The sequence below is a fragment of the Marmota monax genome, unplaced genomic scaffold (genome assembly GCF_021218885.2).
Source record: "Marmota monax isolate L192 unplaced genomic scaffold, Marmota_monax_Labrador192_F-V1.1 WCK01_AAM20220418_F8-fsc00005, whole genome shotgun sequence".
NCBI lineage: Eukaryota > Metazoa > Chordata > Mammalia > Rodentia > Sciuridae > Marmota > Marmota monax.
The window spans coordinates 31973119-31990629 of record NW_026692254.1 but is presented as its reverse complement, the minus strand read 5'-3'; the positions used below and the strand labels follow the sequence as shown (position 1 = coordinate 31990629).

Sequence of the window (17511 nt, the reverse complement as noted above, 5' to 3'; positions counted from 1 at the left end):
TATTGACATTGTTTTATGATTAAAGCAAAACTGCTGCTCATAATAACGATAAGAAAAATAACCTGCAAGCAACTTATACTTCCATTTAAAAGCTCTCTGGTGGTTCAATAAGCCAGGGAGCTCTACTTTTATAGCATTTTTTGTTTTGATTCTGATAAAAAAAAAAAAAGAGAGAAAGTTTAAAATTTTCCTCTAGGGAACATTTAGGACAATCAAGTTTGTTAGTTGGCTTGAGATTTCCTCTCTTTGCAATTAATTAATCAAAATCGTGGAAGAGGGTGGGGTAGCAGGCGACAGCTCGGCTTGCCGCTGGGTCCACCTACCTACCCCTAAGCTCGCAGCGCGGGCAACGCACTTATGTGCACTCATTGGCCAGCATTACACTAACCTTGACCAATCGCCCGCGGCTGGGTCGTCATGGCGACGGGCAAGCTAACACTCCAGTGCCCGTCAGGGGGTCTGTTCCCTGGACTGCAGGGACGATGGCGCAGAATCTGTACTGTCCACGAGTGCGGATGGGAAACTGGAACGAGGACATCTACTTGGAGGAGGTATGGAGGGCGTGGCCAGGTGTGGACTGGAACTCCCGAACCCAGCCCAAAGTCCGGCTTCAACTCTGGCTTCCAGCACCCCAGCCTCCTCTCTCCCCCCAGCACACACCAAATACCCCCCAACCCACCTTCTGGACTGTCCTGCAAGCCCAGGGCTCATGGGGCTTCTACTCTAAGCACTCTGACGCCCCTTATAAACTCGGGTGCCTTGCTCTTCCCCTATGCCCCCCACTTAGGTCAGAGTTCCACTACACTCTCCTGGGCCCTTGGTAGCTAAAGTCTTGAGGCTTCAGAAAGGCAAGCAGGAACCTCTAAATGCAATTAGTGTCCCTTTCCTCTCCTCAGCCTGATGGCCCAGGCCTTCCGGAGGGACAACGGAAATATCCCCTTTACTCACGGTGTATTCATTGCCTCGCGTTCTCAAACGTCCCTCTTAACAAACCTCTGGGGGAGGGGTGGGCTTTCCGTCCCCATCCTACAACCCGGGGGTGGGGGGGACCTCAGAAGGGGCGAGAGAGCCTCCAGTTTCTACTCTCGATTGTCGCTGGCTGGAATAATTACAGCTTTGCGTCTTTCTCCCTTTTCTAAACATTCTCCAGTGACATAAAGTATTAAAGTAATGCTAAAACATTTTCCCACCACTCTATTATGCTCACATTTCCTTTTCTATTCTCACAGTTCGCTCTTTCTACTTGAGATTCTTCTGACTTAAAAGCTACCACTGTTCTATTTAGGGCTATTGTCCATACTTTGGAATTCATTCTTTTTCTCCTTAATCAGGAATACATGAAAGACTTTTTAGACAAGAGAGAGAAGGGGAAACTTCTCATTCAGAGAAACAGAAGACTGAAAAAGAATCTTTTGAGACCGGTAATTTAAAATTCCAACATTGTTTTCAAAATTTTGTCGAATTAAGTGTGAGTATACGTTAAGCAAGAAAAAATAACATTTTTTCCCCATGTAAAAGTCACAGTGCTTAAAATTCCTTAACATTTTAGAAACACAAAGGAAGACTGCTCTTCATTACGTTTACTTGCATTTTCCAAATAAATAAATCAATAGATTAATAATAATTAAGATACATCGTGTTGCTCAGGAAATTCTCAATGAAAATTAAATTAATAATGGAGTTGACACATTTGATTTTTCGCTGGCTTTGTCTGGCATTATTTGGGATTGCTGGGAATTTGGCATTGGCAAAGTAGAAGGGAATGGAAGAAAACTCAGGATTTGAGGGAATCCATGTGGGTGCTAGTCTGAGAAGGAAAGAGGGTACACCTGGGAGTGGCCATGGCCCTGGCTATTCAGGAATTGTCTGTTTTTTTTTTTTTTTTGACAAATTCTTATTAAAATTGTAGATGCAGCTTTCCATATCTGAAGATGGATATATTCATTATGGAGACAAAGTGATGCTTTTAAATCCCAACTATCCTGAGAAGGAAGAAGCTGGTTTGTTTCAGTGTGGGGACCTGAGCCTTTGCATGACTCCAGATGAAATTTCAACTCACTTGTATGATGAATTAGAGGTGCCCTGTGGCCTGAGTGCAACTACAACCAGGATCCCAGTTGGCAGAAACACTTTTACTATTTTGAGGTAGAGATGATTTGATTTTCAGTTTTATAACCATAGTGTCTGTTTTCACTTGTAGCTTAAGGATGCCCTGGGATGGCGCAATGCTGGCAGGAGGCAAAAGATATGTGAACGTTTTCTGGGGTCTCATCATGCTGGCTTAACCTTGAGAATTATTAGCCTTTACAATCATTTTTACCTTAGTAGGATAATTGGTAACTTGGGCTCATTTCAAAATGTTTGCTTCATAATTATTGGAACCAGGGAATCAAATTTGCATTCTGCTTGATGCAAAGTGGAGTTTTCTTTTGTTCTTTTGATACGAACTTTTATTTTTTATCTTTTTTCCTCTTTCCATATTTTTTATTGGTGCATTATAGTTGTACATAATGATGGAATTTATGTGCATGTGTGAATATGTAACAACAATATAACAATATAATTAGGCCAATATTACACCCCTGTACTCCCCTGCCCCCCCACCACCACTCCCTTCTGCCTTCTGCTCCCTTTCCTCTACTGATCTCCTTTTGATTTTTTAAAGCTTTCTAATAACACAGAAACTTTGAATTCATCTGAGTGATATTGTCATTCTTAATGAATGTTGTTGTTATTTTTACAACAAAAATTAGTTTGATACAAGTTGGTGGTAGATGGAATTTGCTCTTTAAAAATTAAATGTCCATTAAAATGTACAACCTGCATTTTAAGAGGAAAGATTGTATTAAATATCTATGAATGTGCTACCTTGGTTACCTCCAAAAATGTCAATGCATTTTACCAGAATTTCTTAGTGTACATTAGCATAATGTGCTTGGGCAACTCCAGCCAAAGGCTTGCAAAGTGGGGATGCCCTGCATCCTGGCTATGGAGCAGGCAAGGAAGAACATGGCAGCTGGATTTTACCCCCAACCCAACAGACCTTTTATTTAGTTATCTAATTCAGTTATAGAATGTGAATAGATTATCAAGAAAATATATTATAAACAAAATTGAATAAGAAAAGGTAGATCTGTAGACTGATCCTAATCTGGGTAGTTATATTGTATTTATTTTCCCCTGACAGTGCAGGTAAAGATGCCACTGGTCAAGTCCTTAGATATGGACAGGACTTTTACCTTGGAATAACAGGAGGATTTGAAAACAAAATGGTGAGTCTTCAACTTGGCATGTCTTCTTTGGATCATTTTTATTTTTTTAAAAAATGGTCCAATAACTACCTCCAGAGGAGGACAGAGAACTCTACAGATGGAGGCTACATCTCTGACTATGTTATGGTTTCATCCTGCAGTTTTCAGTGGCAGTTTTGGGCCAATTCTTTCTTCTAACTTTGCAAAAACAAACAAACAAAAACAAAACAAAAAATCCCCATAGACCTCTAAAAGCCAAAGTAAGGAAAGAAAATCCTTTAGTAATACAATTGGCAAAAAATCCCAAAGTTTATACAACTTCTACCTATAAGTTAAATGATTGGATTAACTAAGTATCATCTGACACCTGACAAATGTCACTGATGCTAGCAACGTATATTATCTGACAACTCTTTTGTCCATTTGTTTTTTAAGAGGCAGGGACTCATTATATACCCAGGCTGGCCTTAAACTTCTGGAATCTGTGATACTCCTGCTTTTAAGTAGGTAGGACTGGGGGCATGGTGCCATCAGATCTGGTTCTATTGAACAACTTTTTCTTTCAAACTTTTGTTTAACAAGGGAGAAGGACAATATTTGGATACTTAAATTTGCATAAGTCAGGGAACTTTATCCTGGGGATTAAGAATATAATAAAATCAGGTAAATTTTAGTTTGAGTTACAGATACAGGACCTCAATAGGAATTTGTGATAGGAATTTGAATAAGTCAGTTAACCTTTTGAATCTGTCTTCTCTATAAAATGAGGAGTATTATACTTGTCTTACTGCATAATATTCAGTTTTGTAAATGCTTCACATGTATTAACTAATTTAATTTTTCATGGGAATCTATAAAGTAGGGAATCTTTTACCCCTATTTTGCTAATGGGGAAACTGAGGTACAGGGGCTTGTGCTATAGCTAAGTGGCAGAGCACTTGCCTAACATGCACGAGGCATTGGGTTCCATCCTCAGCACCACATAAAAAATAAACAAATAAAATAAAGGCATTCCGTTCATCTACAACTACAAAAAAAAAATTAAAAAGAAAAAGAAACCAAGGCACAGAAAGGTTAAATCATTTTGGCTCAAGTCACCCAGCTAGTAAGCGGCAAGGCTGAAACTATATAAAATTTCTCATTAAAATTTGAAGATTCCAATATTGTGTGATATAGCATTGTTGTTGTTTTGTTATTATTATTATTATTAGGTATTATTAAGAAAAAACTGTCAAGATTTGTGCACCATAGATAGCAAGGTGCAGCTTGATTTTATTTTTATTTTATTTCAATTTTGTGTGGTACTGGGGATCAAACCCAGGGCCTCGGTAATGTTAGTCAAGTACTTTACCACTGAGCTGTTCCCCTAGTCCCATGAAGCATGATTTTAAATGTAGAAATTAAATTGTTAAGAGAGAAGATTAAATCACCATTGTCTATACAGAGATTATCATTCCTAACATCTGACTTATTTTATTTGTAATTTTCTAAATATTATTTATTTACTTATTTGTATTTATTTACTTTTTTCACCCTAGTATTGGGGATTGAACTCAGTGGTGTTCTGACATGAGATCCACTACAGCTCTTTATTTTTTGAGACATGGTCTCACTAAGTTTCCCAGGCAGGCCTCTAACTTTCAATACTCCTGCTTCAGTCTCCCAAGTTGTTGGGATTGTAGGCAGCATTTCTGTGCCTGGTTATATATTCTTTTATAAAAGTTAGATGTGACCATAATGAATACATAGCTAGATTATTTTTTAAAGAACATTTCTCAGGGCTGGAGTTGTGGCTCAGTGGCAGAGCGCTTGCCTCGCACATGTGAAGCACTGGGTTCGATCCTCAGCACCACATAAACATAAATAAACAAAATAAAGATTTTATGCCCATGTGTAACTAAAAAAAATTAAAAAGAATATTTCTCAAAGCTCTTCATGACAATCATATTGAATGAGTGCAAGATATATAATTGTGTGGCAATATCAAAGTTTGCTATTTTTTATTCTATTTCTGGGCAGTTGAGTTTGGTGTTCCTATTTTCCTATTATATGTAAAGTTTCAGTGTATATCTGTGTATAAATGCTTAAAACTTCTTTCACTCAATCCCAAATCAGGAATTCTCTTTTTTTGTTTAGATACTTTGGGGGGAGAGACATGGAATTACTGAGAAAACAAATATGAATAATTTCAAAATTATGAATACATATAAAAATTTATTTTTGTAATGGGTTCTACCAACTTGTATTCTCAAAAGCAGTAAATAAGAAAGTTATTAATTGCATTAAATATTGTGTTAGCTTTGTGTTGTTGTGTCCAAAATACTTGACAAGACCAATTTGGAAGAGGAAAAGTTTATTTTGGTCCATGGCTTCACAGTTTTAGTCCATTGTGGGCTGACTCCATTGCTTTGGGTCCAAAGTGAGGCAGAACATCATGGCGGAAGGGCATGGTGGAGGAACACTCTTCACCTCATGGTGGCCAGGGAGCAGACAGAGAGGGGAGAAGGGATTGGGGTGAAGGGTTGCGGGAAGATGTACTCTTCCAGAACATGCCCCCAGAGACCCACGCCCCCTCCAGCCATGCCCCCCCTACTCACAGTTAACACCCCAGTCATTCCATTCAAACTAGGATGGACTGATTAGGTCAGGCTCTCACAATGTAATCATTTCACCTCAGAACATTCCTGCAGTATCACAGGAGCTTCTGGGGGATGCCCCATATCCAAGTCATAACAAATATCATAATTATAATCTTTACTACTTTGATGACCAAACAAAATGAGAAGAAAAATGATATGTAAATATTGCAGTGCTTTAATTTCCCTATGTTTTCAGTTTTGTTTTCTCTCCTTCCCCTCCCATTTATATCTTCCTACTTTTCATTCCTTTCTTCTTTCCTTTCTCTCTTTTTTGAATTATGTGTTCTTTGCCTATATATTGATTTGGGTTCATATATCTGCTTCTTCATATATTTTTCATATTTCTTGCTAATGTTTTCTCCCATGTGCTGCTTGGCTTTTAAGTTGTTCTAATACTATGTTTTTGAGCAAAATCAATCAATGTTTTCCTTTGAAAATTTTCCCATTGCTTTTAAGGTTTAGTCTGTTTAGAGATTCTATAGAAAGAATCTGGGGCTGTGGGTGTAGCTCAGTGGTGTAGCACTTGTCTAGCATGTGTAAGGCCCTGGTTCAATTCCTTGCACGATAAAAAAAAATTGAATTCTAGATGTTTATAGTTTGAGTTTTGTTTAAATTTATTCTTTGATCCACTTGGGATTTATATTGATAAAAGGTTTTATGGGAGTATCTAAATTTCCCCCTGTGACTATTCATACAATCATATCTGTTATCTCTTGATTATTCCTTTCTCTATCAATACATGATGATTCCCTTAGCACATACTAAATTATTATGTGTACTACACATTGTTTCTGAGCTTTCTATTTTGATCCATTGGACTCTAGTTGTCTGTTTTTATTCTAGGACTAGAGTATCTTAATTACTACAGCTTTATAATATACTTTGACAGCTCATAGCTATCTCTGATTACATTTCTTTGTCAAAATTACATTAGAAATTATTCTTTCAGTTAAATGTAATAATTATTTTCATCAAGGCTGTTAGCCCTTGCAGGAATAACTTACCTCATGTTTTGATTGATATTGTAACATCAGAACATTAACATATTCAGTAGCTCTTCTGAGGGGTCTCTCCATTTATTCTCTTAGTAAAATTTTCTTTCAGTAAGGTTTTATGGCTTTTTTCACATAGGTTTGACACTGATCTTAAAGGTTCTCCTTGTCATCTTATATTTTTGGATAGCATTCTAAGGAGGTCCTTTTTTTTAATTTTTTTATTGTTGGTTGTTCAAAACATTACATAGTTCTTGATATATCATATTTCACACTTTGATTCAAGTGGGTTATGAACTCCCATTTTTACCCCGTATACAGATTGCAGAATCACATCAGTTACACATCCATTGATTTACATATTGCCATACTAGTGTCTGTTATATTCTGCTGCCTTTCCTATCCTCTACTATCCCCCCTCCCCTCCCCTCCCCTCTTCTCTCTCTACCCCCTCTACTGTCATTCATTTCTCCCCCTTGTATTATTTTCCCCTTTCCCCTCACTTCCTCTTGTATGTAATTTTGTATAACCCTGAGGGTCTCCTTCCATTTCCATGCAATTTCCCTTCTCTCTCCCTTTCCCTCCCACCTCTCATCCCAGTTTAATGTTAATCTTCTTCTCATGCTCTTCGTCCCTACTCTGTTCTTAGTTACTCTCCTTATATCAAAGAAGACATTTGGCATTTGTTTTTTAGGGATTGGCTAGCTTCACTTAGCATAATCTGCTCTAATGCCATCCATTTCCCTGCAAATTCTATGATTTTGTCATTTTTTAATGCAGAGTAATACTCCATTGTGCATAAATGCCACATTTTTTATCCATTCGTCTATTGAAGGGCATCTAGGTTGGTTCCACAGTCTTGCTATTGTGAATTGTGCTGCTATGAACATCGATGTAGCAGTGTCCCTGTAGCATGCTCTTTTTAGGTCTTTAGGGAATAGACCGAGAAGGGGAATAGCTGGGTCAAATGGTGGCTCCATTCCCAGCTTTCCAAGAAATCTCCATACTGCTTTCCAAATTGGCTGCACCAATTTGCAGTCCCACCAGCAATGTACAAGTGTACCCTTTTCCCCACATCCTCGCCAGCACTTGTTGTTGTTTGACTTCATAATGGCTGCCAATCTAACTGGAGTGAGATGGTATCTTAGGGTGGTTTTGATTTGCATTTCTCTGACTGCTAGAAATGGTGAGCATTTTTTCATGTACTTGTTGATTGATTGTATTTCCTCCTCTGAGAAGTGTCTGTTCAGGTCCTTGGCCCATTTGTTGATTGGGTTATTTGTTATCTTATTGTCTATTTTTTTTAGTTCTTTGTATACTCTGGATATTAGGGCTCTATCTGAAGTGTGAGGAGTAAAGATTTATTCCCAGGATGTAGGCTCCTTATTTACCTCTCTTATTGTTTCTTTTACTGAGAAAAAACTTTTTAGTTTGAGTAAGTCCCATTTGTTGATTCTAGTTATTAACTTTTGTGCTATGGGTGTCCTATTGAGGAATTTGGAGCCCGACCCCACAGTATGTAGATCGTAGCCAACTTTTTCTTCTATCAGAAGCTGTGTCTCTGATTTGATATCAAGCTCCTTGATCCATTTTGAATTAACTTTTGTGCATGGTGAGAGAAAGGGATTCAGTTTCATTTTGTTGCATATGGATTTCCAGTTTTCCCAGCACCATTTGTTGAAGATGCTATCCTTCCTCCATTGCATGCTTTTAGCCCCTTTATCGAATATAAGATAGTTGTAGTTTTGTGGATTGGTTTCTGTGTCCTCTTCTGTACCATTGGTCCACCTGCCTGTTTTGGTACCAGTACCATGCTGTTTTTGTTACTATTGCTCTGTAGTATAGTTTGAAGTCTGGTATCACTATACCGCCTGATTCACACTTCCTGCTTAGCATTGTTTTTGCTATTCTGGGTCTTTTATTTTTCCATATGAATTTCATGATTGCTTTATCTATTTCTACAAGAAATGCCATTGGGATTTTGATTGGCATTGCATTAAATCTATAGAGAACTTTTGGTAATATTGCCATTTTGATGATGTTAGTTCTGCCTATCCATGAACAGGGTATATTTTTCCATCTTCTAAGAACTTCTTCTATTTCTCTCTTTAGGGTTCTGTAGTTTTCATTGTATAAGTCTTTCACCTCTTTTGTTAGGTTGATTCCCAAGTATTTTATTTTTTTTGAGGATATTGTGAATGGAGTGGTTGTCCTCATTTCCATTTCAGAGGATTTGTCGCTGATATACAGGAATGTCTTTGATTTATGTGTGTTGATTTTATATCCTGCCACTTTGCTGAATTCATTTATTAGCTCTAATAGTTTCTTTGTAGACCCTTTTGGGTCTGCTAGGTATAGAATCATGTCATCTGCAAATAGTGATAATTTAAGTTCTTCTTTTCCTATTTTGATGCCTTTAATTTCTTTCGTCTGTCTAATTGCTCTGGCCAGTGTTTCAAGAACTATGTTGAACAGAAGTGGTGAGAGAGGGCATCCCTGTCTTGTTCCAGATTTTAGAGGGAATGCCTTCAATTTTTCTCCATTCAGAATGATGCTAGCCTGAGGCTTAGCATAGATTGCTTTTACAATATTGAGGTATGTTCCTGTTATCCCTAGTTTTTCTAGAGTTTTGAACATAAAGCGATGCTGTACTTTGTCGAATGCTTTTTCCGCATCTATCGAGATGATCATATGGTTCTTATTTTTAAGTCTATTGATGTGGTGAATAACATTTATTGATTTCCGTATAATGAACCAGCCTTGCATCCCAGGGATGAATCCTACTTGATCATGGTGCACAATTTTTTTGATATGTTTTTGTATCCGATTCGCCAGAATTTTATTGAGGATTTTTGCATCTAGGTTCATTAGAGATATTGGTCTGTAGTTTTCTTTCTTTGAAGTGTCTTTGTCTGGTTTAGGAATCAGGGTGATGTTGGCCTCGTAGAATGAATTTGGAAGTTCTCCCTCTTTTTCTATTTCCTGAAGTAGCTTGAAAAGTATTGGTATTATTTCCTCTTTAAACGTTTTGTAAAACTCTGCTGTGTACCCATCCGGTCCTGGGCTTTTCTTAGTTGGTAGTCTTTTGATGGTTTCTTCTATTTCCTCAATTGATATTGGTCTGTTTAGGTTGTCTATATCCTCCTGACTCAATCTGGGCAGATCATATGACTTAAGAAATTTATCGATGCCTTCACTATCTTCTAATTTATTGGAGTATAAGGATTCAAAATAATTTCTGATTATCTTCTGTATTTCTGAAGTGTCTGTTGTGATATTGCCTTTTTCATCCCGTATGCTAGTAATTTGAGTTCTCTCTCTTCTTCATTAGCATGGCTAAGGGTCTGTCATTTTTATTTATTTTTTCAAAGAACCAACTTTTAGTTTTTTCAATTTTTTCAATTGTTTCTTTTGTTTCAATTTCATTAATTTCAGCTCTGATTTTAATTATTTCTTGCCTTCTACTTCTTTTGCTGTTGTTTTGGTCTTCTTTTTCTAGGATTTTTGAGATGAAGTATGAGATCATTTATTTGTTGTTTTTTTCTTTTTTTAAGGAATGAACTCCAAGCAATGAATTTTCCTCTTAGAACTGCTTTCAATGTGTCCCATAGATTCCGATATGTTGTGTCTGTGTTTTCATTTATCTCTAAGAATTTTTTAATTTCCTCCTTGATGTCTTCTATAACCCATTGATCATTCAGTAACCTATTGTTCATTCTCCAAGTGATGCATGATTTTTCCTTCCTTCTTTTATCGTTGATTTTCAGTTTCATTCCATTATGATCAGATAAGATGCATGGTATTATCTCTACTCCTTTATATTGTCTAAGAGTTGCCCTGTGACATAATATATGATCTATTTTTGAGAAGGATCCATGTGCTGCTGAGAAAAAAAGTGTAACTGCTTGATGTTGGGTGGTATATTCTATATATGTCAATTAAGTCTAGGTTATTAATTGTGTTATGGGGTTCTATAGTTTCCTTATTCAACTTTTGTTTGGAAGATCTGTCCAGTGGTGAGAGAGGTGTGTTGAAGTCTCCCATGATTATTGTATGGTGGTCTGTTAGACTCTTGAACTTGAGAAGAGTTTGTTTGATGAACATAGCTGCACCATTGTTTGGGGCATATATATTTATGATTGTTATGTCTTGTTGGTGTATGGTTCCCTTAAGCAGTATGTAGTGTCCCTCTTTATCCCTTTTGATTAACTTTGGCTTGAAATCTATTTTATTTGATATGAGTATGGACACTCCTGCTTGTTTCCGAAGTCCATATGAGTGATATGATTTTTCCCAACCTTTCACCTTCAGCCTATGTATGTCTTTTCCTATAAAATGCATCTCCTGTAGGCAGCATATTGTTGGGTCTTGTTTTGTGATCCATTCTACTAGCCTGTGTCTCTTAATTGGTGAGTTTAAGCCATTAACATTTAGGGTTATTATTGAGATATGGGTTGTTCTTCCAGCCATATTTGTTTATTTCTGTTACTAAACATGGTTTGTTTTCCTCTTTGATTATTTTCCCCCCCTTTACTGTCCTACCTCCCACTGTTGGTTTTCATTGTTATTTTCCATTTCCTCTTCCTGTAATGTTTTGCCGAGGATGTTTTGAAGAGATAGTTTTCTAGCTGCAAATTCTTTTAACTTTTGTTTATCGTGGAAGGTTTTAATTTCATCTTCCATCCTGAAGCTTAATTTCGCTGGATACACAATTCTTGGTTGGAACCCATTTTCTTTCAGTGTTTGAAATATGTTATTCCAGGATCTTGTAGCTTTCAGAGTCTGTGTTGAAAGATCAAGGAGGTCCTTTTGATAATATAAGGAAATAACATTTGATAGCATGAAAAATATTTTTTCTTATAAAATATAAGAAAACCATCAATTTTTACATTCACCTTTGATGAAATTATTCATTCAAATCGTTTTTCAGTTGATTCTGGTATATTTTTAGGTAGACAACAATTTCATCCACAAAAAGTGACAAATTTCTCTCTTCCCAAATTCTCAGACCTCCAATTTCTGTTTTTTATCTTTGAATTAGCAAGCATTTCCAGGGCATCCATAAAAAATATCTAGCAATAATGGCCTTGTAAGTTGGTTCCTGATTTTATTACTGTTTGTCTTTACACAAATACAACAGTTTGTGGTTTGAGACAGATATTCTTCCCCATTTCAAGTTATGGTTTTGTGCTGCTCTGAATGGCACCACTGTTCTGTTTTCTAGGGCTTAAGTTTGTGGTTTGTTTTGGGTTCATATCCCTTTCCCACCTATGTCCTGCTAAGTGTCACATTCCACTGCTTTTTCTTTGGCCTGTCCTCTCATTCCCACTTTGAACCTCCATCCAAGCCTACAGTGTTGTCCACTTCAGTCCATCTTGACTTAGACCGTTGTAGGTAGGGTGCAGTCAGATGAATACTTTAAAAGCTCATCATGTCTGGTCATCTCATTGAAAGGCCAGCATGGCTCCCCACTGCCCTCAGAAGGAGGTTCCAGGTGCTCATTATGGCATTTGAAGTTCCCAATGAGATGCCCCTGCCCTCCCTGTTTGTGTTCCCCATCTCTGGCTCCCCAGCACTCTGCTTCTCCTCAGAGCCTTTCTGCAGCCCCCAGGAGAGCACTGTGCTTCCTCTGTCCTCACACAGTACATTGCCTGCAGCTCTGCTAGATATTTTTCTTTCCTTACTGTTAGTTGTGTTAGCTTCACATCACTGTAACAAAATACTGGAGATAATCAATGTAGAAAGAGTAAAGCTCCATTTTGGCTTTTCCAGTCCATGATCAGTTGGACCCATCATTGCTTTGGGTCTGTGGTGAGGCAGCACATCCTGGTGGCAACTCATGGCTGAGCAAAACTGCTTATGGCATGAGCCAGGGAGCAAAGAAGGACAGAAAGGAGTTAGGGTTCCACAATCCTCTTTTCAGAGCATCCCCAATGAGCTAAGGGACTCCCTCAAGTCCCCACCTTTCAAGGGCTCCACCATTTCCCAAAAGAACCACACTGGGAAACATGCCTTTAACACATGGGCCTTAGGGGCGTCTTTAATACCCAAACCACAGCAAGCTGCATCCCTTATCTATACTGCTTCTCCTTCTCTTGCTAGGTAGAGAAATCATTGAAGATAATAACTCATTTCTATCTTCCCCATAATGCCCCCACTGTACGGGATTTTATATAGAAAGCCCTATTAAAATCCCATCAAAGATGCAGAAACTAACTCCACATCCAGGCGGAAGGTAAACCAGTAAAGAGCTCACATGGAACTAACATTTTGGACATTTCAGCAGGATGAGTGGTTTCTGGCAAGGTTGCTGGCTGCCACTAAGCTGACACAAATTCTCAGCACTAACACAAATTCCAGAAGGGCACAGGGCATGTTGAAAACTCCCAAATGGATATCAGCTGTGATGATGTTGGCCTGCAGAGTACTTCATGCATCAAGTTTGATGCAGCATTATTTATAATAAATAATTGACCCAGGTCCTATCCTTTGAAACAGAGGAGGGGAGCAGAGGCAGGGAGTGGGAAAGACAGGGAGACTGAGCTTGGTATTCAAAGAAATGAGAAGTAGTTTGAGTTGACTGTGTGTGTGTGCATGTGTGTGTGTGTTGGTCTCCACATTCCAAGATGGCATGTCCAAAGAAGAGTAAAATCATGCTTTCTCATATAATCAGATAGAACAGGGTTTTTAAAATTGCTTTTGAAGCTCAGAACAGTAGTGCACTCCTATAATCCCAGCTCCTCCGGAGGTTGAGGTTAGAGGATTGCAAGTTCAAGGGTAGCCTGGGTAATTTTGTAAGACCCTTTCTCAAAATAAATAAATAAATAAATAAATAAATAAATAAATAAATAAATAAAATTAAAAGGGCTGAGGATGTAACTCAGTGGTGTAATGTCCTGGATTCCATTGCCAGTATAAAACAAACACACACACACACACACACACACACACACACACACAAAAACCAAATTCCAGACAAACAAAAAACAAATTTCTAAACAAATAACAATAATAAAACTACTTTGGAACATTCTTGTCATCCAGCCTGCTGAATGCTTTTTCAGGAGCAATGACTTTGTTTCATGTCTGCTGTCATTTCCAGTTATATTTATCCAGTGACCACAGGACCCTTCTGAAGTCATCTAAGAAATCTTGGCTCCAGGAGGTATACCTGACAGATGAGGTCTCCCACCTGAACTGCTGGCAGGCTTCTTTCCTCGATCCACAGCTGCGCCTGGAGTTTGAAGGCTTCCCCATCCAGGTGAGTGCATGGTAGGGAGGGCACAGATTTCCAGGCTGCGAGGCTACGGCATGAGTGCAACAATGCCGCCACTTGCTCCTGTCTGTAGAACAGAGATTTTCCCCTAGCTTAAATAACTTGCTCTCTCTTTTTCTTTAATTTTAGTTCAAAGTTAGAGGGCACTAGTGTTTTTCTGTGGCAGCATCCTGCATTAGTGTTTCTCAACCCTGACTGCAGGATAGTATCTCTAAAGAACTTTTTACAAAACAGTAAAGATTAGCCAGGCAGAGTGATGTACACCAGTCATCCCTGTGACTTAGGAGGCTAAGCCTGGAGGATCACAAGTTCAAGGCCAGTCTCAGCAACTTAGTGAGAACCTGACTCAAAATAAAACATAAAAAGGACTGGGGCTGGAGCTTAGTGGTAAAGCAATCCCAGTGCCAAAAACAAAACCAACCAACCAGCCAACAAAAAACAAAAACGCTGAATCCAAGGCCCTGTTCTTAAGATAGATTGAAAAGTCCAGAGTGAGATCACAAGAATTATGACCCTGCTTCCTTTACAATATTTGGTTGCATTCTCATTGCTAAAGAGACTGGGAAGTCTCAGGGAATTAAAGGAGAGAGCAGGGCAACCACATTGGCAACACAGTAGTCCTGCAAAGAATATCATTCTTCTTGACAGTGGGGGACATTTTATTAGACTTGGACCTTGTGGGACTGGAGCCTGAGATAAGGTGCTGTTGGGCAGCAGGTGTTAGTGGCACAGACCTCACTTTTGGCTTTGCTACTCATAGGCTTGTTAGAGTCACTGGGAGAGTATGGCCTTAGCAGACAGAATTTACAGATTGGCCATCCATGGCTGCTGCTCCCTGTCCAGGAAGTGGCCACAGGTAGACGTTACTTGGAATCTATTCCACACAGAGTGCCTGTCTCTCTGGAGCTTTGCTGTGTGGACCCAGCTTCACAAGTGTCCTCCTCCCAGTGAAGCAGGCTTGACAAATTTCTCGTCCTTAGTCATTCTTTGCCAAGTTTTGCTTTCCTAGGAATTGTGCTTCATGTCAACCATTTAAGCAGTCAGTGCCTCAGTTCCTTATCTGTACATAGGGACATTAATAATAGTCACCTTAGGAGGTTTTGTGAAGACTTCTAAAAGATCCATTTGCATGAAAAGTGCCTGGCTTACAGAATGCACTGGCAAGTATTCATTGTTGCCTTGATGGTTGTTATGTTCTAGAAGGAGCAGTGGCCCAGCACAGGAGCTCTTTGCACCACAGATAACTCACCTTATGGCCTGAGGCAGGTCTCTTAACCTCACTTAGTCATGGTTACACATCTGCAAAACAGGAACCCCAGACCTCTCCAGGCTACCTTGCACAGGCCACCACCCTCTGGCCAGAGGCCATCAGGAGCACCTGTAGTTGAGCAAATTGGGTATATTGCTTGTTGGGATGAGGGAGAATGCACACCTTGGGGAAAGTGGGGCGCCTCAGTAAGGAGGTGTTGGGAAAGATGCTTATAGAATGGGGCTTCGGTTGGGTATTTTGGGGAGAGTTCCACGAAGTGAGACTTTGCACTGGATTGGAGGCTGTCAGGAAGCAAAGGGACCCCATGATTGGCCCATCAGCATCTCTAACCTCTAGAAGTGCAGACAAAGGCAAAATTAAAACTGACATTGATAAAGAGACAGTGGTCATTCATGGTAGCAGGAGGGCGGGATGTTTGGGATTTTGTGATCCGGACAATGCTCTTGTTTTGCCTGTCTTCAGTCATGACTACAGAATGGTTTTGATCTTGTCTTGACCCAGCATGGTCACAGAGTAGCCTTGTCTAATGTGGACATTCCTTAAAATCAGTCTGGTATCTAGGAGAACACTAACCACAGCTGGGAGGAGGGTCAGCTTCTGGATTCCAGGGGCTGCTTTTCTCTTTCTGACACATTTAGCTTACATGAGTTAGGCTTTTAAAGTAATATTTATTTTTTTCTCATTATAAAGACAATATATGTTCACTTATGAAGTCAGAAAAGCACACAAAGATATGCAAATTACTAGTAATAGTTCCACTTTCCACAGATGATTACTGTTGTTTACTATATATTTTTCTGTACATAGGTATAGGTAAATTTTTTTTTTACAAGATAGAACATCATGAATATTTTTTTACACTTAATAACACCATTGGCCATATCTCAGGTTGTCAAAGATCCATATTATGATTTTGAACAATTATTCTGCCATATGGATATCTACCATAATGTATTTAATCAAATGCTTGGCTTCTAAGTTATTCCATACATATTTATTATATACATATACTAAATTGAAATATGAATAATCTATATTTTTGCATATAGAAAAATGGAGACCTTAATTCAGGATGCTAATAGCACATTTTTTTAAATTTTTTATCTAAAGGCAAATGAAAAAATTGTCATCTATCACCATTACACGAATCGGGCACTGGCAGTCCACCGCAATCTTTTCTTAAGGTATTGTATTGCAGGGTACAGCAAATGCCACATAAGGGGCTCGTGAATACAAATAAAGACACACAATAAAAGTCCTTTGATGATGAAATGTTGCCACACAGAACTCTGATGGTGTGAAAATCTCATTGGAGCCCCTTTTATTTAAATCCTTTCCTGCCGGATTTTAGCTATAACAGACATGACCTGCCTAATCCTCACCTAAACAGGGTGAAATCTTCCTGCAAACAGGCCACATCTTAGAGATCCAAAGGGCTTTGTGTGTAGTAGTCTGCTTTATTTGGTGCTTTGAGATGAAATAAAATCCTATTGAAAGTAGTTACTTGATTTCCAACCAGAATTAATCTTTTCTTGCTTTAGGACCTATTTTGGAAAAGAAGTTGAAGTTGCAGCTCACACACATCTGGATTCACACAAAGTTGAAAAACCAAAGAACCATTGGATTTTGGTCACTGGGAATCCCAGGAATGACTTTTCCACCATGCTGGACCTGCCCAAACCACCAGCAAAGGACACCCAAGCCATGGAGCAGGCCATGGGCCTTGATACCCAGTGACATATCAGGCATACACCTGCTCTCTTGGACCCTGTGCTTATCCAGTGTAGCTTTAAGGCAATCTTTGTCATGCCTCAAACTGATTTTAGAAACAGAACTCTCTGAATACTATATTAAAATAAAGACTATGTTAGGATTATTGAATTAGTGGTAAGGGTCTAGGACATTTAAAAACTAGCTCTGAAAAATGAGTGGCATTTGGATATGACAAGTGCTAGTCCTTTGTTGATAACCAAATTCTGAAAAACCCAGCATCCCTGACTTAGATCATCCCTAGTAGCATCTCCTACAAGGACTGTGTGTTAGTCTTTATAACTTGCTATTTAATAAAGCTATCAGAACACCA

General features: G+C 38.7%; 1 protein-coding gene across 2 annotated transcripts; it reads left to right on the top strand.

Annotated features, from left to right (window-relative positions):
• The first annotated feature begins 412 nt into the window (after positions 1-412).
• On the top strand, positions 413-17511 carry Cfap161 (cilia and flagella associated protein 161). 2 transcript variants are annotated; one of them, XM_046438951.2, is made up of 7 exons: positions 413-551; positions 1332-1421; positions 1910-2145; positions 3188-3272; positions 13985-14143; positions 16539-16612; positions 16970-17511. In XM_046438951.2, exons 1-7 carry the CDS (start codon positions 483-485, stop codon positions 17163-17165), a joined length of 909 nt encoding a protein of 302 aa, XP_046294907.1. In that variant the 5' UTR covers positions 413-482; the 3' UTR covers positions 17166-17511. The 2 variants fall into 2 exon arrangements, with proteins under 2 accessions (XP_046294907.1, XP_046294917.1); XM_046438961.2 differs by lacking the exon at positions 16539-16612 and having other exon boundaries at positions 16970-17138.

Bases quoted from the DNA above. Each gene is read 5' to 3' on its own strand.
- Cfap161 (XM_046438951.2), top strand. From the start codon at position 483: ATGGCGCAGAATCTGTACTGTCCACGAGTGCGGATGGGAAACTGGAAC. The intron at 552-1,331 runs GTATGGAGGGCG...CTCCTTAATCAG, and splicing joins AGGACATCTACTTGGAGGAG to GAATACATGAAAGACTTTTT. The intron at 3,273-13,984 runs GTGAGTCTTCAA...TGTCATTTCCAG, and splicing joins GAGGATTTGAAAACAAAATG to TTATATTTATCCAGTGACCA.